The following is a 24,220-nucleotide window of genomic DNA, read 5'->3' as shown; positions in this document are numbered from 1 at the left end:
TTCGATAGACTTCAGAGGGTGATACTTTCTCACTTGGTCTCTTCAATGGGGAGTAGGGAATGTTCTCGTTTGTTAATAACTGTGGGGAAATCAATGCTGTGACCTAGGGAATAGTACACCTGGTCACACACGTAGATGGTTAGATCATTGCGACCTCAAAGAAACCCTAGGGGTAGTGAAGACAGTAAGGCCAACTATTCCTAACATACCAAAACACAGCAAACACTCACAGATACCAATAAGCTTCATGGAAATCCATCCATTCCATATGCTCAAGTCCAGAGGTGGGAATTTGAAACTGAAGCACCACCTGGAAACAACAGATGCCCTACAGATAGAACAAAGATGTGTCCCACAGTAAAAGCCAAGGCTATTTTAGTCGTTCATGACATTATGGAGCTATAACATTGAATTGAGCTTGAAGTGATTTTATGGTAATGGAACACATTGGATACTTTTATTTTGAAGTGGTTGTAATTGGATATAGCACATCAGATATGCCCATTGAATGATAACATTCTCAACCTCGTCCTTTTGATCATTTCCTCTTTTAAGTGGACTGAAAGTCGAGTAGTTTCAACCTGCAAGCGGAGAGTACTGAAAGAAAACTACTTTAAACCCTGAACTCACTGTCCCTTCTGTTAATTGCACATCCCACGCAGCAGCAAAATGAGAGGCCATCTGTCAAACCGGTCAAACTATTCTGCTGTGCTCGGTCTATTTTAAGGGATAACCTTCACCGCTCTCATTTCCCCGGCAAAACAATGTCACCGTGGAAATAAAGCACTGTAACTGAGGTGTTTGTTTGGACTGTACCTGCTGCGAGACCAGAGAGTCCATATAGAAACACCTCAGTCAATGTTCTGTAGAGACCTAAAGAGGGTCCATAGGTACGCGTCTGTAGAAGCAGAAAGCTTTTCATTTGAATTTATGACTTACACCCCTTTATGACATTTCCATGGCAACTAAGGGTTCATTAGCTTCTTTTTACGTAAGAGAACCTCGTTCTTGTGAAGTGTTGACATGTTTGGAATGGGTGTAATGACTCCTGGATCCTGTGACTTTATGACACACTAATAAGCCTAATTGATGTTTCAGGGGAAACAGATGATTCCTCTTGCTGAGGAATAGAGGAATGCAGTGTCAACTCTGGTCGTCATCTTATAGCAAACAGGAATCTAATGGTTGGATGACCTCTCAGGTCATGACTGAGGGCAGGGGTATCAGAACACAGCAAGGTCATGAAACAAAGAGAAGGCTCAGGATCCTATTCTGGCATCAAACAAACAGTCTGTGGGCAGCAGAGCGCTCTCTCTGTCTCTCTTTCTCTGAAGATACAGTAATATAATCCACAGGGAACTGAAATAGTTTTTCTGCCCTTTGAAGATCAAGTGTAATGCCCCTGAGATCAAACGAACTGTATCTCATCATCCCAGATTGCAGTAAATGAACTGCCAGTGTCTCGCAGCCAGGGAACTCCCACAGCCTGTGAACACATCTGCATAATTTTGTCAACAAAATAGAAAAGCACTGAGGTGCCAGCAGACCAGTGTTGTATGGTTAGAGTGGCCAAGGTGGGAGTGTTTCCTCTAATCAGGAACAACACACAGTGCTCCACAACAACTACAGACCCTGTCTGGGATGCAGCTGTAGAGATGACATGTGACAGAACTCATAGAACCATTATACAATTTTGGAGTTGACTCTTTTTTTTTTTCTTTTTTTTTTTACAAAGTTTTGTTTTTTAAGTTCAAAATGTTTAAATATACATTATATAGCGAACAAAAATATTAACACAGCATGTAAAGTGTTGGTCCCATGTTTCATGAGCTGAACTAAAAAATCCAGATAGGGTTGCACATTTTGGGGAATATTCAGAGGTGGAAACTTTCCGTGGGAATTTACGGGAATATATTGTAATTAATGGGAATATATGCAAATTAATATTAATACCAGTTAAATGTAGATGTTTTTTGCATTGGATATATTTACCATATGGAGACAGAAACATAAACAGTTTACCTTATCATAAGTAGACATAATTGCTAATTATTAAACCCTTCCAATAGAAAAAAATGACATTTGTAACGAATTGAAGTTTAATTAAATGAGTTCACTCTTCACATGGGATAATTTCACTGAAAAACAAAAGGACGGGAATATTGAATGATCCCCAATGATCCATTGCATCTCCCAAAAACGTTTTCAACATACATCTGTAAAATGATAACCAAAGCTTTACTTTCTAGATGATCTTCCTCTCAGGCTTCCATGTCTTCTCCCTGGACCTCCTCAATGTCTATCTCTTGAACATCAAACTCTGAGGCCTCATCTTCACTGTCACTTTCTAACTTTGTTGAGGATGGCTCGTTGTCAGGCTCAAAAAGCCACAAATTTGCCCGGAAGGCCACCAATTTTTCAACCCTTGTATTGGTCAGCCTGTTGCGTGCTTTGGTGTGTGTGTTCCAAAACAAGGACCAGTTGCGCTCTGAGGCGGCTGATGTTGGTGGGATTTGGAGGATGATGGAGGCAATAGGGGAAAGAGCCTCAGATCCACAAAGTCCCTTCCACCAGGTGGCTGATGAGATATGCTGGCACGACTGGCATATTGCATCTCCATCCCAAAGCCCTTGCTTGGAAGTGTACTTCGCCAGACTGCCAAGAACCTTGCCCTCATCCAGGCCAAGGTGGCGAGACACGGTAGTGATGACACCATAGGCCTTGTTGATCTCTGCACCAGACAGGATGCTCTTGCCAGCAGACTTGGGGTCCAACATGTACGCCCCGGCATGTATGGGCTTCAGGCAGAAGTATTCACGCTTTTTGATGTATTTCAGAACTGCAGTTTCCTCTGTTTGGAGCAACAGTCAAGTGGGCAGGGCAGTACGGATTTCTTCTCTTACATCTGCAAGCAGAGTCTGAACATCAGACAGGATGGCATTGTCTCCCTCAATCTGTGCAATGGCTACTGCTATAGGTTTCAGGAGTTTCAGGCTGCTTACCACTCTCTCCCAAAATACATCATCCAGGAGGCTCCTCTTGATGGGTCTGTCCATATTGGCAGACTGTGATATGGCCGTTTCTTGGAGAGACTCCTTCCCCTCCAGGAGACTGTCAAACATGATGACAACACCACCCCAACAGGTGTTGCTGGGCAGCTTCAATGTGGTGCTCTTATTCTTCTCACTTTGCTTGGGGAGGTAGATTGCTGCTATAACTTGATGACCCTTCACATACCTAACCATTTCCTTGGCTGTCTTGTAGAGTGTATCCATTGTTTTCAGTTCCATGATGTCCTTGAGGGGCAGATTCAATGCATGAGCAGCACAGCCAATGGGTGTGATGTGAGGGTAGGACTCCTCCACTTTAGACCAAGCAGCCTTCATGTTTGCAACATTGTCTGTCACCAGTGCAAATACCTTCTGTGGTCCAAGGTCATTGATGACTGCCTTCAGCTCATCTGCAATGTAGAGACCGGTGTGTCTGTTGTCCCTTGTGTCTGTGCTCTTGTAGAATACTGGTTGAGGGGTGGAGATGATGTAGTTAATTATTCCTTGCCCACAAACATTCGACCACCCATCAGAGATGATTGCAATACAGTCTGCTTTCTCTAGGATTTGCTTGACCTTCACTTGAACTCTGCATCCAGCAAATTAGTAGATAATGCATGTCTGGTTGGAGGGGTGTATGCTGGGCGAAGAACATTCAGAAATATCTTCCATTGCCTGTGAGCATCAGAGGTGAACCAGTTGCATACACAGCTCGAGCAAGACATTCATCAGCATTTCTCTGACTATGTTCCTCCACTGAGTCAAAAAAACGTCTGATTCCAGGAGGACCATGAGTTGTTGCTATCGCTAAGGTGTCTGATTCATAATTTTCACCTCGAATAGAAGTGTAGGAACTTTTGTCAGAGATTGCTTGTTGTGAGTGCTGAGGGAACTTTATGCACTTGGCCAGATGATTCTGCATCTTTGTTGCATTCTTCACATATGATTTGGCACAGTATTTGCAAACGTACACAGCTTTTCCTTCTACATTAGCTGCAGTGAAATGTCTCCACACATCAGATAGTACCCGTGGCATTTTCCTGTAAAGATTAGAAAAAAATAGGTAAAGAAATTATAATACAATTTCATGTACAGATAAATAGTTAAACAGTTAGATTAAACAACACCTTTGTAAGATAAATGGTTTTAAAATGAAACATGTATGGAAATAGGTGAATTAACACTCCTCAGTTAGTGGGATCAAGCAAGCTAAAACCCACATGGTAGCAAAAACTAATTAGCATAAATTGTTAACAAGTTAGAAATTATTTAAACACACATTGCTGTAGGCTACTACTTACTAGTTAACAAAAAATCATGAATGTCGTATAAAATATATTCACCCCACCCAGTATTGTAATCAAAACTTACCAGAAAGCATTTAGTCCTTGGCTCAGACAGTGTAGTAGTGTGGGCTCAATAGCATCTCATTAGTGTGCAAGATCTTGAGAATCAGCTCTACATGTGATGGAAGAATGCACTGTGCAGGCAGAGGGTTGCAATTCCATTGAATTGGGGATAGTTTAACCAAAATATGCCACAAGACGTAGAATTGCCTTACGTGTATCCCATAAAAAAGGTTCACTGTTATAAGTTAACTTTTTTGATGAATTTAAGCTAAATTCCCAGGGCTTAACTTCCCATGGAAAAATTCCGGAAATTTACCGGAAAGTTTCCGACCCTTTGTAACCCTAATCCCAGAAATGTTCCATACACACAAAACGCTGCCATCACCTCATGTTTTAGCATGCACGGCAATGATCTGTACACAATTCCTTGAACCTGAAAATGTCCCAGTTCTTCCATGGCCTGCATACTCACCAGACATGTGAACCATTGAGCATGTTTGGGATGCTCTGTGTCGACGTGTACGACAGCAACTTTGTGGGACAATATTCCACAGGCCACAATCAACAGCCTGATCAACTCTAGGCAAATGGTGGTCATACCAGATACTGACTAGTTTTCTGATCCACGCCCCTGCCTTTTAAAGGCATCTGTCACCAACAGATGCATATTTGTATTCCCAGTCATGTGAAATCCATAGATTAGGGCCTAATTTATTTATTTCAATTGACTGATTTCCTTATATGAACTGTAACTCGGTAAAATCTTTGACATTTCTGCATGTTGCGTTTATATTTTTTTCACTATAGAACATGTGAACAATCCAAATTCAAATTTTAAAAAATGAAGTAATTTCTTAGAAACCATCCCTAAAAGGACAAAAATAGGTAATACTAATGATCATTACAGGAGTTTACTTCAGTGTCATTGAATGAAGGGGATGAACACCCCCACCCCCACATACAGTGCATTCGGAAAGTATTCAGACCCCTTCACCTTTTGTTACATTACAGCCTTATTCTAAAATGGATTAAAAAAATATATATATATATAATCATCAATCTACACACACTACCTCATAATGACAAGGTGAAAACAGGTTTTTAGAAATGTTAGCAAATTTATCAAAAATAAAAATCTGAAATACCTTATTTACATAAGTATTCAGACCCTTTGCTATGAGACTCGAAATTGAGCTCAGGTGCATCCTGTTTCCATTGATCATCCTTGAGATGTTTCTACAACTTGGAGTTCACCTGTGGTAAATTTAACTGATTGGACATGATTTGTCTATATAAGGTCCCACAGTTGAAAGTGCATGTCAGACAAAAAACCAAGCCAGGAGGTCGAAGGAATTGTCTGTAGAGCTCCAATACAGGAATGTGTCGAGGCACAGGTCTGGGGAAGGGTACCAAAAACTTTCTGCAGCATTGAAGGTCCCCAAGAACACAGTGGCCTCCATCATTCTTAAATGGAAGAAGTTTGGAACCACCAAGACTATTCCTAGAGCTGGCCACCCGGCCAAACTGAGAAATCAGGGGAGAAGGTCCTTGGTCAGGGAGGTGACCAAGAACCTGATGGTCACTCTGACAGAGCTCCAAAGTTCCTTTGTGGAGATGGGAGAACCTTCCAGAAGGACAACCAGCTCTGCAGCACTCCACCAATCAGGCCTTTATGGTAGAGTGGCCAGACGGAAGCCACTTCTCAGTAAAAGGCATATGAAAGTCTGCTTGGACTCTCCGACCATGAGTAACAACATTCTCTGGTCTGATGAAACCAAGATTGAACTCTTTGGCCTGAATGCCAAGCGTCACGTCGGGAGGAAACCTGGCACCATCCCTACGGTGAAGCATGGTGGTGGCATCATCATGCTGTGGAAATGTTTTTCAGCAGCAGGGACTAGTCAGGATCGAGGGAAAGACAAGCGGAGCAAAGTACTGAGAGATCCTTGATGAAAACCTGCTCCAGAGCGTTCAAGACCTCAGACTGGGGTGAAGGTTCACCTTCCAAAAGTACAACAACCAGAAGCACACAGCCAAGACAATGCAGGAGTGGCTTCGAGACAAGTCTCAGAATGTTCTTGAGTGGCCCAGCCAGAGCCTGGACTTGAACCCGATCGAACATCTCTGGAGAGACCTGAAAATAGCTGTGAAGCGACGCCCCCCATCAAACCTGACAGAGCTTGAGAGGATCTGCAGAGAAGAATGGGAGAAACTCCCTAAACACAGGTGTGCCAAGCTTGTAGCGTCATACCCAGGAAGACTTGAGGCTGTAATCGCTGCCAAAGGTGCTTCAACAAAGTTCTGAGTAAAGGGTCTGAATACTTATGTAAATGTAAACCTGATTTTGCTTTGTCATTATGGGGTATTGCGTGTAGATTGATGAGGGGGAAAAAACAATTTAACACATTTTAGAATAAGGCTGTAACGTAACAAAATGTGGAATTAGTTAAGGGGTCTGAATACTTTACGAATGCACTGTTACTCGCTCTTCGACTCTCTTTCCTCTCGTCATATAAATATTTATTTTTAAAGTAACGGTCTGTAAATTGCAGAAACTCACTCCTAGGCTCAAAATGATGGTGAAGGATAAAGGAACAAGGAACACATAAAACGTAACCAAACAAACAAAATCAGTGTCCCCACCTCCCCAAAAAATGGTTCTCAAATAAAAATAATGTTGTTGATTATCTAAAATAAAATAAACCAGCCCCCGTTGACATAATATGGGCAGAGAGCTGTGACTACCAAATCTAAAGTTAATGATAACACAGAACGAATGACCAAGAGCAAGCCTAGCCATCTGGACACCCAGCTCCCTGAAACGGAGTCAGAGCAGGGTTGCTCCTGAAAGACACATAATAACCAGCAGATAAGCCTGTGTTATTCAATCAATCTATCAAACAAACGATCAGTCACCTCTATATTTGTACCAGAGGGAAACCGTTAGAGAGGCACTGTAGTTACAGAGTGCCAGAAGTCCTAACTGATGGTTGTATGAGTAGGCTAGCAGGGTGACACACACAGACAACATACTGTAACATCTCTTACATTTTTTGCTTAGTGTCTTAGATATGTATGTGAAGATTTTGCACTTAAACGCAATAAACCAAACAAGGAAAGTATGGCGTAGGCCTAGCATACTTCCAATAGCACCACCCTGTGGTTTAGCCTACAGTACTCTAAATAACTCTTAAAATCAGTGTGGTACCAAAGTTCTTCACAAGAAAATGGCATACCTACCTACTCCATCCAGTTTGCAACTAGCATGGTAGACATTCCATACAACGACCAACGCGATACCTACCATGCAAAGCCTAAACCTTTCAGTTTTAGGTTTAGTTGTAGGACAAAAGAAAACGCAAAATGTTCAGAAAAACTGGGAGATATAAGTACCCTAACTTACCTCTTCCACAGTGAGCGGCATACATATTCTATATTCCTTCATCAACATATTCTTCCTCCGTCAAGACAGTTGTCAAAGAAACGACCAGAAGTTGAAACGACGTTCAGGTTCTGTGTCTGTTGGCGGTCTATGGCAACTCAAACGTATGACAGCGCTAGGCAATTGTCATCAACGATAAGCACGAGACTGATAAAAACAAAACAATCGTTATATTTGAAGAGAACAGCTATGCTCTCAGTCCAGCGTTGAATGTGAGCGTGCGCTATGCCACTGCAATCACACGACCGAGCAGAGCAAAGTAAACGCAGTCATCTTCTCACTGAAATCACGAGAGAACAGCCACTAAAACGACCCATTAGCAAAATAATTGGCACGGTCAAGATCAGCAACGCTTCTGATGGTAATATTAGTTGTAAAAGAAAAGCATTACAAAAACGGTGATGAACTCTAGGCTAAATTCCTCTGAGCACTATCCAAGAGTCATCCGAAGTGTCATGTGGCAGAGCTAACATCCCGGACAAAGCAAGCGCTCAGTGAGCTCTGAATTGAGCCACGTTGATCCCAAATCAGAATTGACGAGTTTGCTGTTGTTGTTCGGCTACATCATCAAAGTGATGCTGCTGTCTGGCGGTAAACTGACAATACTCTATTGCAACATTCAGCACTCCCTCTTTACATCGCAATGAACAGAAAACAACTGCCCATTCATTCCGATGTAGAAATAGGCAACATGGTCTCAGAGCATTTCATAATATTATTTATGTAAATCCGAGATACTCATTTTGGTATGGCATGTATTAATTTGTGGATGTCCATCACCCATTTCATATGATATTTTACAAATTACAATTCGTATTATTTGTTAAGAATTTTAAAAATGCACAATATTTTACAAATTTGCAAGTTGTACAATATGTTACGATTTTCTAAATATAGAATTTGTTACGAATTAGCAAAACGTATGATATGTTACAAAGCTAGCTAGGTGGCTAGGTGGCCAACATTAGCTAGCTGGCTAATGTTAGCTAGGTTAGGGGATAGAGTTAGGGTTAAGGTTAAGGTTAGGGTTAAGTTTAGGAGTATGTTTAAAAGGTTAGGGGAAGGGTTAGCTAAAATGGTTAAGGTTAAGGTTAGGGAAAGAGTTAGCTAACATGCTAAGTAGGTGAAAAGTAGATAAAAAGTAGTAAGCATTTGACAAGTTAGCCTATCTAAAATGCCAAAGTTGTCCACGATGAGAATTGAACTCACAACGTTTGGGTTGCTAGATGTTGTGTTGTATGCCCACCCATCCACCCCGACCAACAAGGCTACTTTCATTTTTCCTTTAAGTAATCATCTGCCTTATGTAACCATATCAAACATACTCGTTCCAATCCAGGATTTGCATTACTATATTACATCTATTCTATGAGACCAGGCTGAAATAGGATGCCGCAACTGAAGTCACCCTACAGCCTTCAACCCTGGGCGCATGAGCAGCGGTGCATGCAGCTCAGCCAGAGATCACCAAACATAAATAACCCGTTTCACAAAACCTATAATAAACCAATGTATTTTTTTCTTCAGTAAAATATTTAATTTGTGCAATCATAACTGTGCGCTATAGCTTATGAAATACATGGATTGCATTATTGCATAACCATCCCTAATGTGAATAATGGTAGGCTATGGGATTTCTTTGCCTACATTGCAGTGCATGGATCTAGTAAAAATAGTTAAAATAAAGCCAGTTCACAGATTCATACCGTAGCATCACAAATCACTGTAAAGCCCCAAAACTGTACGTCACAATGAGAAGCGAATGTTCATTTTCCGGCTTTTATTTTGAAAAGGACACGTGTGTTCGCCTACGGGAAAATAAAATATGACACACCGTCACAACTCGTGCTAAATTACAAAAGCCTATATTATTTCAAAGCAATCAGTGCAGTGAAATTGCAGTGCACTCATTTGCAACATTCTGCCCTACAGTCTCTTGCGGTCAGGCGGGCGCTGTCCATGGTGCTGAAATGGCCGATATTTCAAACCTCAGAGCTTGCAAGGGGTGATAGTCTACTACAGTGGTTTTCAAACATCTTCCCCAGACGTTTCACACAATTTTGTTCTAGCCCTGAACTAGCTCACCCGATTCACCTATTCAAGGGCTTGATGATTAGTTGACAAGTTGAATCAGGTATGCTAGCTGTGGAATAGTTACAATACATGGAAAGGCTGGAGGTCCCCGAGGAAAGGTTTGAAAACCCTGGCCTACTACATTAAGGCAGAGCACCCCACCGGGCAAAAAACTGGTTGAATCAACATCATTTCCACATCATTTCAACAACAACAAAAAATATACGTGATGACATTGAATCAATGTGGAAAACTGATTGGATTTGCAAAAAGTCATCAGTGTAAGGGAATGTCTTCTTTTTTCACACTGAATTCACATTAGCTGACAACTCGGCCAAATGTAAATGAAAACTAGACATTGAACCAAATGTAAATGAAAACTAGACATTGAACCAAATGTAAATGAAAACTAGACATTGAACCAAATGTAAATCAAAACTAGACATTGAACCAAATGTAAATGAAAACTAGACATTGAACCAAATGTAAATCAAAACTAGACATTGAACCAAATGTAAATCAAAACTAGACATTGAACCAAATGTAAATCAAAACTAGACATTGAAACAAATGTAAATCAAAACTAGACATTGAACCAAATGTAAATCAAAACTAGACATTGAACTGATGTCTGTGCCACATGAGACATTTCATTTTGATTGCAGATTATTTGCAAAAAGTAAATAGCTCCTTGCTCTCATAAGGAGGTATTGTATTAATGTATGAATTAATAATTACATCAGATAGGCATCCTAGCTGATTAACAGCACCCATCTCTACTTGACACCCAGTGCCATAACACTTTACTTAAAACCCATTGCCATAACACTTTACTTAAAACCCAGTGCCATAACACTTTAGTTAAAACTAATTGCAATAACACTTTACTTAAAACCCAGTGCCATAACACTTTACTTAAAACCCAGTGCCATAACACTTTACTTAAAACCCAGTGCCATAACACTTTACTTAAAACCCATTGCCATAACACTTTACTTAAAACCCAGTGCCATAACACTTTACTTAAAACCCATTGCCATAACACTTTACTTAAAACCCAGTGCCATAACACTTTAGTTAAAACTAATTGCAATAACACTTTACTTAAAACCCAGTGCCATAACACTTTACTTAAAACCCAGTGCCATAACACTTTACTTAAAACCCAGTGCCATAACACTTTACTTAAAACCCATTGCCATAACACTTTACTTAAAACCCAGTGCCATAACACTTTACTTAAAACCCATTGCCATAACACTTTACTTAAAACCCAGTGCCATAACACTTTACTTAAAACCCATTGCCATAACACTTTACTTAAAACCCATTGCCATAACACTTTACTTAAAACCCAGTGCCATAACACTTTACTTAAAACCCAGTGCCATAACACTTTACTTAAAACCCAGTGCCATAACACTTTACTTAAAACCCAGTGCCATAACACTTTACTTAAAACCCAGTGCCATAACACTTTACTTGACACCCAGTGCCATAACACTTTACTTAAAACCCATTGCCATAACACTTTACTTAAAACCCAGTGCCATAACACTTTAGTTAAAACTAATTGCAATAACACTTTACTTAAAACCCAGTGCCATAACACTTTACTTAAAACCCAGTGCCATAACACTTTACTTAAAACCCAGTGCCATAACACTTTACTTAAAACCCATTGCCATAACACTTTACTTAAAACCCAGTGCCATAACACTTTACTTAAAACCCATTGCCATAACACTTTACTTAAAACCCAGTGCCATAACACTTTACTTAAAACCCATTGCCATAACACTTTACTTAAAACCCATTGCCATAACACTTTACTTAAAACCCAGTGCCATAACACTTTACTTAAAACCCAGTGCCATAACACTTTACTTAAAACCCAGTGCCATAACACTTTACTTAAAACCCAGTGCCATAACACTTTACTTAAAACCCAGTGCCATAACACTTTACTTGACACCCAGTGCCATAACACTTTACTTAAAACCCAGTGCCATAACACTTTACTTAAAACCCAGTGCCATAACACTTTACTTAACACCCAGTGCCATAACACTTTACTTGACACCCAGTGCCATAATTCCTTTAGTTTGAAAGTTTGTTTCTTAAATCCTTTGTTGATGTTGTAATTTTGTTTAAAAGTTTGTTTCTTAAATCCTTTGTTGATGTTGTAATGAATGAATTACAGTCATGTTTTTTTTTCATCATATTTAAAATAATTTTATGCCACTGTCATGGAGATTTATGACCATCCTGTGTCACTTTACTTGGACTAGGAAGACACTTTATGACATCCACAACAGAGCTTTGGGGTAGGTGCATGTCTGACACCAATGTGTCCGCAATTACAATGATAATTTAATAATTTAAAATATATACACAACATAAACATACTGTTGACATGTAGGCTATGGTGTAAGGCAATGTTTTGCCTTGTGTGGTACGTTTTGTAGGTCCATATTATAACAGGTTATGACAAGTCATATCAGTTGTTATGACATATTATGACATAGTTATGACAAAGTCATAACGTGTTATGACGCTGGGTGTCAAGTAAAGTGTTCCCCAAATATGAAAACAATTTTTAATCTACTGAAAGAACATTCACCTTAATGTGTGGCCTTGCTTCTTCACTTCTTTCTTCAGCCTATTTATCTCTATCACATAGGCCTAGGCTACTGATCAAGCTCATGTAGAGAATATTCTAGCTAGATGTTATCTCTAATGTATTATCGGTTCAATATGGTAATCCCTGAGCATCAATGCATGTACGTATCTCCAACACTAGATGTCACCGCTGAACTACTATTCTAAAAAGCCTTGGCCAGTTTGATGAGGGTGAAAGAAAGAAAGAGAAAGTAAGAGGGAGAGAGAGCTAGAGAGAGAGAGATCTGTAGCACCACAAATTTCTATATATTTTGCCCACACAGAATACAGATTCCTGCGTATTTCTCCCATTTGACCGGTTTGGATTGAGAAAACATAATGTCCTCAGGCCAAGGGAGATGGCAGGAAGCTGCTGGATAACAGTCTTCCAGGTAAAGTCAGGTGTTTTATTTACAGCAAGTGATAAATGTTCAGCATGTTCAACGAAATCCAGAAAATAAGAACAACTAGAATAAACCTTTTAGCAAACACCTAGAGTGAACTACAGCTTTGAACTGTAGGTCTTCAGCCTTGAACTGTAGGCCTTCAGCCTTGAACTGTAGGTCTTCAGCCTTGAACTGTAGGCCTTCAGCCTTGAACTGTCGGCCTACTGAGGAATTCTTTACAACAGGCATCTCGCACTAACTAGCAGTAGTTTAACCCCTTCCTCCAGCACTGAAGGTCTGAAACAGACAGGCATAAATACCAGTTCGTAATCCTCCTATCTGAATGAACCAAGCGTCCATACAATTGCTCATCTAAAAAAGAATACATAGCTTTACATTTATATTCTCAAAATAACAAACAGGGAGAAACTATACCTCAGTGTCAAAACTGGTGCCTTCAAACTGGGCATGAATGGGCACCAAATCCGGGTGTATCGCATTATTGGAAATGATTGGTTTTGACTAGATGGAATACAGACATTTCATAACAGGTTAGTATAACTTACTTAGCAGGTTAGGATAATTAACGTAGCAGGTTAAGCGATAAATGTAATGGCAAAATGTAGATTTCTGCTTAATTAGACATATCCAAAAGTAACTGCTATTCATGTGTAATTACATGATTCTGACATGCAAAAACGTGGTATATTTGGAAAGAAGACATCTGGGAGATTAGGAGGAAATGATCAGAAGATAGATAGGAGTTACATAGCTCAGAATACACAAGATCAAGCACACGCAAAATAAGAGTTATTTTTATTTTTAAGGTCATCTTTCATTGACAAGCTGTAAGTGAATTATTGATGACTAAAGCTGGAAACACATCACATGGCTTCCACAACATGTGAACAATATCAGAAAATAAATGGGATTGATACACCTAACAATTAGAAATGGGCAGATGTTTTAGTAAGTGGTGTCAGGTGTGGTCACATTTCCAAGTGTCCCTAAACATCTCCAAAGTGACATATGTATGACAATGAGATAATTCCAGTGCTATAACATATTTGCAACTCCTAAATGCTATTTGTTCAGCATAAAAACACAATGTATACCATATCAGCTTCACTCAAACATTGTGGTGGTGTTATGGGGTATCCAGGTGTCCTTTCAACCTCTCCAAAGTGTCCCAATGTGGTCATTTCACTGTTTTTTCACACTGGATGTGCCTTAAAGTTACTGTTCACTATAAAAACTAAATTCCTACTACATCAACCTCTCTCAAACATTGTGGTGGTGTCGGGGGACATACAGGGGATATGGATGCCTACAGCGCGTAAGCAGGCAACATCATATTTTTGATGTGCAAAGATATGGTCACTCTGTGGCCATTCGATGTTGCCATTAAGTCATACATCATCAGATATTATGCTATATTTGTTCCTACCAACCTAAGGATTCATTTGATACCCCCCATGTAGCCATAGCTCAAACACAGACCAAATGGAAGCTTACATTGTAGGGTTTTTGCTGTTTGGTGAAAACGTTGTGTAAAATAAACATTTTGACTCTCAAGGCTGGTGATCAATAACAGTAGGTTACAGGCAGACAAATAAGATATCCTCATGATCTGTGGAGTCACGGCTTTCGGTGTGAATCAACGTATTCCGTGTTAATTTAGTTTATGTTTCACAACGCTAACCGGAATGTAAGTAGCGGCCATCTTGAAATAAGGTCATCGGCTCAGCCTGCCATTATACATTCGTATGCCCATATATGGTAGTAAGTCATATCAAAGATTTGAAGGCACCAATCAATAGCCAATATACTCAGCTTTCAGCAGACACCCTGCTTTTGCAGATAGGGGCTACTGTTCTCATACCAGATTTAATTGAATAAAACAAATCAAATAGGGTCCCCGAATATGGGGACTTTACATTTAAGAGGTTTAAAGAGACTTAGGTTAAGGTTAGGAAAAGAGGTAGGGTTAGCTAACCCTAACCCAACCCAAATAAATGCAATAGCGGGTGAAGATATTTGAAATGTTTACACTGTGCGAGGCCAGCGTTAAACCGCATCGTTAGATGGATATACTAGTTGAGCCCTTGGCCTCAAGCTCCTCCCTAAAGCAGCACACAGCACAGTGGCCAGTCTATATCAGCACCAAAGATACTGAACTCTTTTCTCCTTTTGTCCCCACAGGTTCAAGACTAATGCCTGTGGCCTCCAGCTGGTGTGGAGCTCCATGCTTGCTGACAGGGCTTGGCTGGAGGTTGGGGCTGAGAGCCAGGTACTGTACAGCCTGCTGGGGCTACAGTACACCCAGGCCAGGCAGCTGTCCAGGGGACAACTCTCCTCTCTGGCTGGGGACAGATGGCAAGACCGGCTGATGGTGGGTGTTTTGTTTAATTTAATCTCTATCTGTCTATAGGTTAGCTGGAAGTCTGTCTATTATTTTATTTTATTGAACCATTGAATGCAGGTTGGTCTCATTGATATCCACTGTCCATCTTTAGCATCAAGTGTTCGTCATTCTGACTGCCAATCTGTCTGAAGATGAATTGTTCTGACTTGGAAATAACCAACAAACATTCACCTTAGGCCTGGCTCATTCATTGGCTGATTCAGGAGAATGTAACTTTGTTTTGAAAGCTGACTTTTATGAAGTTAGGTCTGTGGGATGGATAAACCTATTTGACCCTGCTGGTCATCTATGAACGTTTGAACATCTTGAAGAACGATCTGGCCTTAATGGCCATGTACTCTTATAATCTCCACTCAGCACAGCCAGAAGAGGACTGGCCACCCCTCAGAGCCTGGTTCCTCTCTAAGTTTCTTTCTAGGTTCCTGCCTTTCTAGGGAGTTTTTCCTAGCCACCGTGCTTCTACATCTGCATTTCTTGCTGTTTGGTGTTTTAGGCTTCTGGTCATTTATGAACATTTGAACATCTTGGCCATGTTCTGTTATAATCTCCACCCGGCACAGCCAGAAGAGGACTGCCACCCCTCATAGCCTGGTTCCTCTCTAGGTTTCTTCCTAGGTTTTGGCCTTTCTAGGGAGTTTTTCCTAGCCACCGTGCTTCTACACCTGAATTGCTTGCTGTTTGGGGTTTTAGGCTGGGTTTCTGTACAGCACTTTGCGATATCAGCTGATGTAAGAAGGGCTATATAAATACATTTGATTTGATTGTGTATCCCAATCGAATATCCTCTTAGAAAAAAAGGTGCTATCTAGAACCTAAAACGTTTTTTCAGCTGTCCCCATAGGAGAACCCTTTGAAGAACCCTTTCTGCTTCTAGGTAGATCCCCTTTGGTTCCAGAGGAGGTTGATGGCACATTAACTGGTGAGGATGGGCTTGTAGTAATGGCTGGAGTGGAATTAGTGGAATGGTATCAAATATATCAAACACATGGTTTCCATGAACCTAAAGGAGTTCTAAAAAACTGTCAACCTGGATCCAAAAAGGGTTCTTCTATGGGAACAGCCAAAGAACCCTTTTGGAACCCTTTTTTCTAAGGATGTTTTCACTTTTTTTTTTTACATTATACGTAATTTAGCAGACGCTCTTATCCAGAGCGACTTACAGTAGTAGTTAGCCCTCGGGTATCTTTATATTCACACTGCTCTGGCTTTGTACCAATACACTTCACCTATTTTGTGATCCGAGTCCTCTTTGCATTCACATTGCTATGTTTAGAAAGGAACCAAGATCTTCTAATATTCACTCAATGCACTCTGGGTTTTTACAAAGTGCAGGACAAGCCATTCCATCAGAATGTGTTATCAGACCGCTAGATATACATACTTACATTTTGGGAGCTAATAGATTGAATTTAGTTAAAAGATGAGAAGTAATACCTTTAATAAGAAGATACTATTAACATTGGTAACAGGATAAATAGCAGAATAACTGCAGATTAAATAATACTGTAACTGAAAATTGTACACCAAATGTAGGCTACTGCCCCTTTAAGAGATAGAATTGATTTTGTACCCTGTGTTGTGATTCTCAACAAATATGGTTTTGTCTTCTCAGACTATTCAAACCCCACAATCGAATAAACAGTTTATGAAGGTCTCTTAGCCTATACATTTACATTTACATTTAGATCAGATATCGCAAACAAATAATCTGAAGTAAACTGCATTTCTGTGCATTCTTGACAATCGCTAATCAATTTCCAAAAACAGCACAATATTTCTTACGCGAACCTGCACTTCATAATCTTCTCTCTTTTGTGGCACCAATGTGGGGGGTTATGGCCACACCAAGTGACCCCCCCCCCCCCCCCCCCCCCATCCCTCCTCTCTCCCTGTTAGCATAACCATTGAGGCGATTAGTGCGTGGCCCGCGGCGCTGCCGAACTAGTGTGCCAGCTCTCCCCACTAGCTCCTGAGCCAGCCTTCGTCATTAAGGGGCTTAATTGAATTGAGGCGGCAGACTCCCAGGGCCTCTTTGTCAAGGCCCAGACTCAGCCACAATCACAGCAGCCAATGCCAAGCAGGCTGCCTGCCTGGCCCACAAAGACAGGAGCTGGCAGAGAGCAGGGGCTGCCCTAGATTACACAGGTGCTTCGCTTCTCATAACACTAAGACAGAGACAGAGACAGATAGAGTACACTCTCCATGCCATTAAAGCCTTTTGAATTGAAAAGATTGAATTGACTACAGAGCGCGAGCAAGAGAGAGGGACAGAGAGAGAGGGAGAGGGTGAGGGAGAGGGAGAGACAGAGAAAGGAAGTGAGAAAGATAGACTACACTCTCCATTCCAATAAAGCTTTAGAGAGAGAGAGAGGTAAGGGTAGAGATACATGTACAGTACAGTAGAGACAGAGCTCCTATCATTATCATTACAGTACAGTAGAGACTCAAAGCTCCTATCATTATCATTACAGTACAGTAGAGACTCAAAGCTCCTATCATTATCATTACAGCACAGTAGAGACTCAAAGCTCCTATCATTATCATTACAGTACAGTAGAGACTCAAAGCTCCTATCATTATCATTACAGTCCAGTAGAGACTCAGAGCTCCTATCATTACAGTACAGTAGAGATTCAGTCCTCCTATCATTATCATTACAGTACAGTAGAGACTCAAAGCTCCTATCATTATCATTACAGTCCAGTAGAGACTCAGAGCTCCTATCATTACAGTACAGTAGAGATTCAGTCCTCCTATCATTATCATTACAGTACAATAGAGACTCAGAGCTCCTATCATTATCATTACAGTACAGTAGAGACTCAGAGCTCCTATCATTATCATTACAGTACAGTAGAGACTCAGAGCTCCTATCATTATCAGTACAGTAAAGACTCAGAGCTCCTATCATTATCATTACAGTACAGTAGAGACTCAGAGCTCCTATCATTATCATTACAGTACAGTAAAAACTCAGAGCTCCTATCATTATCATGACAGTACAGTAGAGACTCAGAGCTCCTGTCATTATCATCCAGAGCTCCAATCATTATGATTACAGTATTCCAGGAGCTTAATGAGACTAGAGAGGTCCTAGAGAGGTCCCAATCTGGTCCTCATATCATAATGGCCTTCCAATCAACCCCAACTTCCAATTGGTTCATTCATCCCCTCTCCTCCCCCATGTAACTTTTCTCCAGGTCATTGCTGTAAATGACAATGTGTTCTCAGTCAACTTACCTGGTAATATAAGGTTAAAATACATTTACAAAATAAAATACATGCACACGCACACGCATGCACGTACGCACGCACGCACACACACACACACACGCAAACACACACACGTACACACACACACACACACACACACACACACACACACACACACACACACACACACACACACACACACACATGCACACATGCACACATGCACACACACACAGTGATCAAAGACCACACACACACACAAACACACACACACACACACACACACACACACACACAGACACACACACACACACACACGTATCAGCATTGCCATCTTCGCCATCACTGTTAGTTGAATTCTATGTGACACCTATGAATATAATGTGAATAATGCAACAGTAGGCAACATGCAGCTGTTAGAGGCTCGAGACTCAGAGGTGTCAGTCAGATAGAAGAGGACAACACACACGTACACACACTCACCACAGGTGGCAGGTGGCACCTTACAGTTTTTAACAGTCACTTTGGCACTAATTTCAGAACCTTGTGGTCATTTTTCTAAACTCTAGACACAAAACTCAAAACGGTCATCACTTGTAACACAGGCTGTCCAATGTTCAAAACATTGCATTGTGCATTCATATCTTTAAAGAAACCTTGCACTTGCAGAATCATTGGTTCAAATAACTCATTTATCATGAAATACCATAGGAACATTCATTTAGATCACCCACACACAAGATACCAATAGTTTCACTGTGTAGTTGTTCGTTCAATCATTAAATATTGTAGAACAAAATATGTGATACATGTTTCATTATGCTACTACACGTAAGTACATCACTGTAAAAGGACTAGTAGAGAGAATACTACAGACACAGTGGAATCATTGAACAAAATATGACATTTATTGATGAAATACAATAAAATCACAACATAGGTTTCTTTGAATCAAAGCAAAAATAAGTAGCTATAAAAAAGAAAAAACAGTTAACCTGTCTGGGCTAGGGGGCAGTATTTTCAGCCGGAAAAAAATGTACCCGATTTAAACTGGTCCAGAAACGACAATATGCAAATTATTAGTAGATTTGGATAGAAAACACTCTAAAGTTTCTAAAACTGTCTGTGAGTATAACAGAACTCATATGGCAGGCAAAAACCTGAGAAGATTCCAAGTAGCAAGTGGCCTGTCTGCGATTTTGTAGTTCTCCTTTTGCTTGTCTATCGAAACTACAGTATCCGTGGGGTTATGTTGCACTTTCTAAGGCTTCCATTGGCTCTCTAAAGCCGCCAGAAAGCGGATTGGGGCGTCTCCTGTCTCTAGGCAAAGTATAGTAACTCAGTTTGTCAGTGGTCTGCCTGAGGACAAAGGGAATGGAAATGCGCGTTCACGAGACCTCGCCCATTTTTACTTTTCCTCTTTGAATGAATACAGTATTGTCCGGTTGGAATATTATTGCTATTTTACGAGAAAAATACCATAAAAATTGATTTTAAACAGCGTTTGACATGCTTCTAAGTACGGTAATGGAAAATTTTGAAATTTTTGGTCTCAAAATGTGCTCGCGCGTTACCCTTTGGATTGTGACCTGAACGCATGAACAAAACGGGGGTATTTGCACATAACTATGGATTATTTGGAACAAAAACAACATTTGTTGTGGAAGTAGCAGTCCTGGGAGTGCATTCTGACGAAGAACAGCAAAAGTAATCCAATTTTTCTAATAGTAATTCTGAGTTTAGGTTGCCCCGAACTTGGCGGGTGTCAAATTAGCTAGCCGTGATGGCTGAGCTATGTACTCAGAATATTGCAAAATGTGCTTTCGCCGAAAATATATTTTAAAATCTGACATAGCGATTGCATAAAGGAGTTCTGTATCTATAATTCTTAAAATAATTGTTATGTATTTTGTCAACGTTTATCATGAGTAATTTAGTAAATTCACCGGAAGTTTTCGGTGGGAATACAATTTCTGAACATCACAGGCCAATGCTGTTTTTTGATATAAATATGAACTTGATTGAACAAAACATGCATGTATTGTATAACATAATGTCCTAGGAGTGTCATCTGATGAAGATCATCAAAGGTTAGTGCTGCATTTAGCTGTGTTTTGGGTTTTTGTGACATATATGCTTGCTTGAAAAATGGCTGTGTGGTTATTTGTGTCTATGTACTCTCCTAACATAATCTAATGTTTTGCTTCCGCTGTAAAGCCTTTTGAAATCGGACAATGTGGTTAGATTAACGAGAGTCTTTCAAATGGTGTCGTATGTTTGAAATATTGAAATTATTGCATTTTTGAGGAATTTGTATTTCACGCAACGCGATTCCACTGGCTTTTGAATAGAGTGGGACGCTAACGTCCCACCTAGCCCATAGAGGTTAAAGGTCAACTGCAGTGTTCCTCACCTGGCTTACTGTAAAAAGCAAAACAAAGGATTGATTCATGTACTTCTATATTTCCCTCAACCCTGTCTTGTGGATTTGGCCATAGGTTCTCATCCACATCTCAATGGATGTTTTCATTAGCCAAACATCTTGGGAAGAATCTTCGGGCATGGCGAATCCAGGCCTGACACTGGTCTGCCGTGATGTCATTGCATACGTCATCCATGGCCTGGAGAAGGGTGGCTTGTTCGTGAGGGCGCCTATCATATACCTTCCACCTCCATGTGGAGAAGAAATCCTCAATCAGGTTAAGGAAAGGAGAGTATGGGGGTAAGTACAGGGTGCTAAATTGTGGATGGGCCTGAAAACATGCTTGAACCATTTGAGCATGATGGAACCTGACATTGTCCCACACAATGACATAGGTCATGCCATCAGCTCTACAGACCTGATTTAGCTCATCAAGGAAGGTTACATTCGAACAGCGAATCATGTGGCTGCCTGCAACTCAATATATAGAGTAGAGAGCTTTAGATGTTATTCGACCAAACATTAGAATGGGCAAGATGTGTAATCTAAGCAACTTTGACCGTGGTATGATTGTTGATGCCACACATGGTGATTCCAGCATCTCAGAAACAGCTGCCTTACTTGGATTTTTACGCACTACAGTCTCTAGAGTTTACAGAGAATGGTGCGATAAATAAAAACACATTCAGTGAGTGGCAGTTCTGTGGGCAAAAACACCTTGTTAATGAGAGAGGTCAGAGGAGAATGTCCAGACTCATTCAAGGCTGAATGAGAACCTCATTCAAGCTAACAGAAAGGCCACAAATGCTCAAATAACAGCTGTTTAAAACAGTGGTGTGCAGAAGGGCATCTCTTAACGTACAACACCGTGAATAATTCAGGCTGCTGTGGAGGCAAAAGGGGGTCCTACCCAGTACTAGATAGGTGTACCTAATAAAGTGGCCTGTGAGTGTACAGTAATGTCAAATCTGAAAACATGGTCTGGAAAAGTGGTACATGGGACCATAGAAACAGTGTCTGATAAAGAATGATTGTCACGGATGTCGTTGTAAGAATCGGACCAAAATGCAGCGTGGTTTGGGTTCATCATCTTTATTACGTGAACCGCAAAAAAAACCTATGAAGAACAAAAACGAACGTGAAGCTATGCAGTGCTCAAGGCAACTATACACAAACAAGATCCCACAAAACACAGTGGGGAAATGGCTGCCTAAATATGATCCCCAATCAGAGACAATGATAAACAGCTGCCTCTGATTGGGAACCATAGCAGGCCAACCTAGAAATAAATAAACTAGAATTCCCACCCTAGTCACACCCTGACCTAACCAAAATAGAGAATAAAGGATCTCCAAGGTCAGGGCGTGACAGTACCCCCCCTCCCCCCGAAAGGTGCGGACTCTGGCCGGAAAACCTGACTCTATAGGTGAGGGTCTGGGATGGGCATCTAGCCTCGGTGGCGACTCCGGTGCGGGACGTAGACCTTGCTCAGCTCGCAGATCCGCCCGCTTCGGTGGCGACTCTGGTGCGGGGATCATCGCCGGAGGCTCCGGACCGGGGGCCGTCGCCAGAGGCCTGGTGCATGGAGCTGGCACAGGACCTACCAGGCTGGGAAGACGCACTGGAGGCCTGGTGCGTGGAGCTGGCACAGGGCGTACCGGGCTGTGGAGGCGCACTGGAGGTCTGGAGCGTAGAGCTGGCACAATGTGTCCTGGATAGGTGACAACCTTCGCACGGCAAGTGCGGGGGGCTGGCACAGGACGCACTGGGCTGTGGAGGCGCGCTGGAGACACGGTGCGTAGAACCGGCACACATTGTACCGGAACGATGACACGCTCCTCAAAGCGAGTGCGGAGAGCTGGCACAGGACGTACTGGGCTGTGGAGGCGCACTGGAGACCTGGTGCGTGGAGCCGGCACAGATGGTACCGGACAGATGACACACTCCTCAGGATGAATATGGGAAGCTGATACAGATGGCATCGGACGGCTAACACGCTCCTCAGGGTGAATGTCTTGCCTACCCAGCCAAACCAACAGCTCTTTCGCTTCACTCTCTTCAAATTTCGCCAACCACTCCTCGAAGGTCCCTATCTCACCCCTCCGTTCACTCTCTCAATCTATCCAACGCTTCCTCCATGGTCTCTAACTCACCCTTCAGCGACGCCAACCACCCCGTGTGCCCCCCAAAAACATTTTTTTGAGGCTGCTTCTTGGGCCTACGTCGTGGCCGCGAGCCCCGATGTCGTCGCTTTTCCTCCTTCGCTGCTTCCGCCTGCTTCCATGGCAGGCTTTTGTCTCCTGCCATTATTTCCTCCCAAGTCCAGGATGTCCTCCACTCCTGGCTTTCCTCCCAGGCTCAGGATCCCTGCTCCTCCTGGACACGCTGCTTGGTCCATTGGTGGTGGGATCTTCTGTCACGGACGTTGTTGTAAGAATCGGACCAAAATGCAGCGTGGTTTGGGTTCATTATCTTTATTATGTGAACTGGCAAAAAAAAACTAGAAAGAACAAAAACGAAAGTGAAGCTATGCAGTGCTCAAGGCAACTATACACAAACAAGATCCCATAAAACACAGTGGGGAAATGGCTGCCTAAATATGATCCCCAATCAGAGACTACGATAAACAGCTGCCTCTGATTGGGAACCATAGCAGGCCAACCTAGAAATAAATAAACTAGAATGCCCACCCTAGTCACACCCTGACCTAACCAAAATAGAGAATAAAGGATCTCCAAGGTCAGGGTGTGACAATGATGATGAAATATTACATCCATAGATAATGTAGTCCAATTGGTTCATGTTCCACGGTAATTGGTGTCAATGGATCTCGTTATCCTGAAACTTTCATGATCTAAACATGGAATATTGTTTATCTGTTTCCATAAAACTATGCATTAAGAGTAATGCAACAGTTACTTATCATTTTGAGCAGTTGTATCAATTGATAGTTAGATCATTGTAATGAAATGAATAGACAGTCATCTCAGATGTAATGTGTGAATTGCATTTTGAAATGGTAATGGTAAATGGTTACCAGCCTTCTGTGACACACCCTCACACACACACACACATACACATACACGTACACACACAGTGCTGTCAGTCAAATAGAAGAGCAGTTCAGCTATATCGGGTCCAAGGTTTCGCCGCTCCAACTGACACAATGTTATTATCATGCAAATGTACCTCTTTGTAA

At 41.4% G+C, this 24,220-nt stretch overlaps 1 protein-coding gene across 1 annotated transcript in view; it reads right to left on the bottom strand.

The window, feature by feature from the left end:
- Positions 1–8,507, bottom strand: part of LOC106606702 (cytoplasmic phosphatidylinositol transfer protein 1) — a 120,322-nt gene extending 111,815 nt beyond the window's left edge. Inside the window, exon 1 of the mRNA XM_014203058.3 lies at positions 7,803–8,507. Within this exon, the coding sequence (XP_014058533.3) occupies positions 7,803–7,850 (48 nt within the window). The 5' untranslated portion in view covers positions 7,851–8,507. The remainder of the gene's footprint in view (positions 1–7,802) is intronic.
- Positions 8,508–24,220: the final 15,713 nt, after the last annotated feature.

Source organism: Salmo salar, chromosome 06 (assembly GCF_965601325.2).
Source record: "Salmo salar chromosome 06, fSalSal1, whole genome shotgun sequence".
In the NCBI taxonomy this organism is placed as follows: Eukaryota; Metazoa; Chordata; class Actinopteri; order Salmoniformes; family Salmonidae; genus Salmo; species Salmo salar.
The sequence above is the reverse complement of the archived record's forward strand: the minus strand, read 5'-3'. Positions and strand labels throughout refer to the sequence as shown.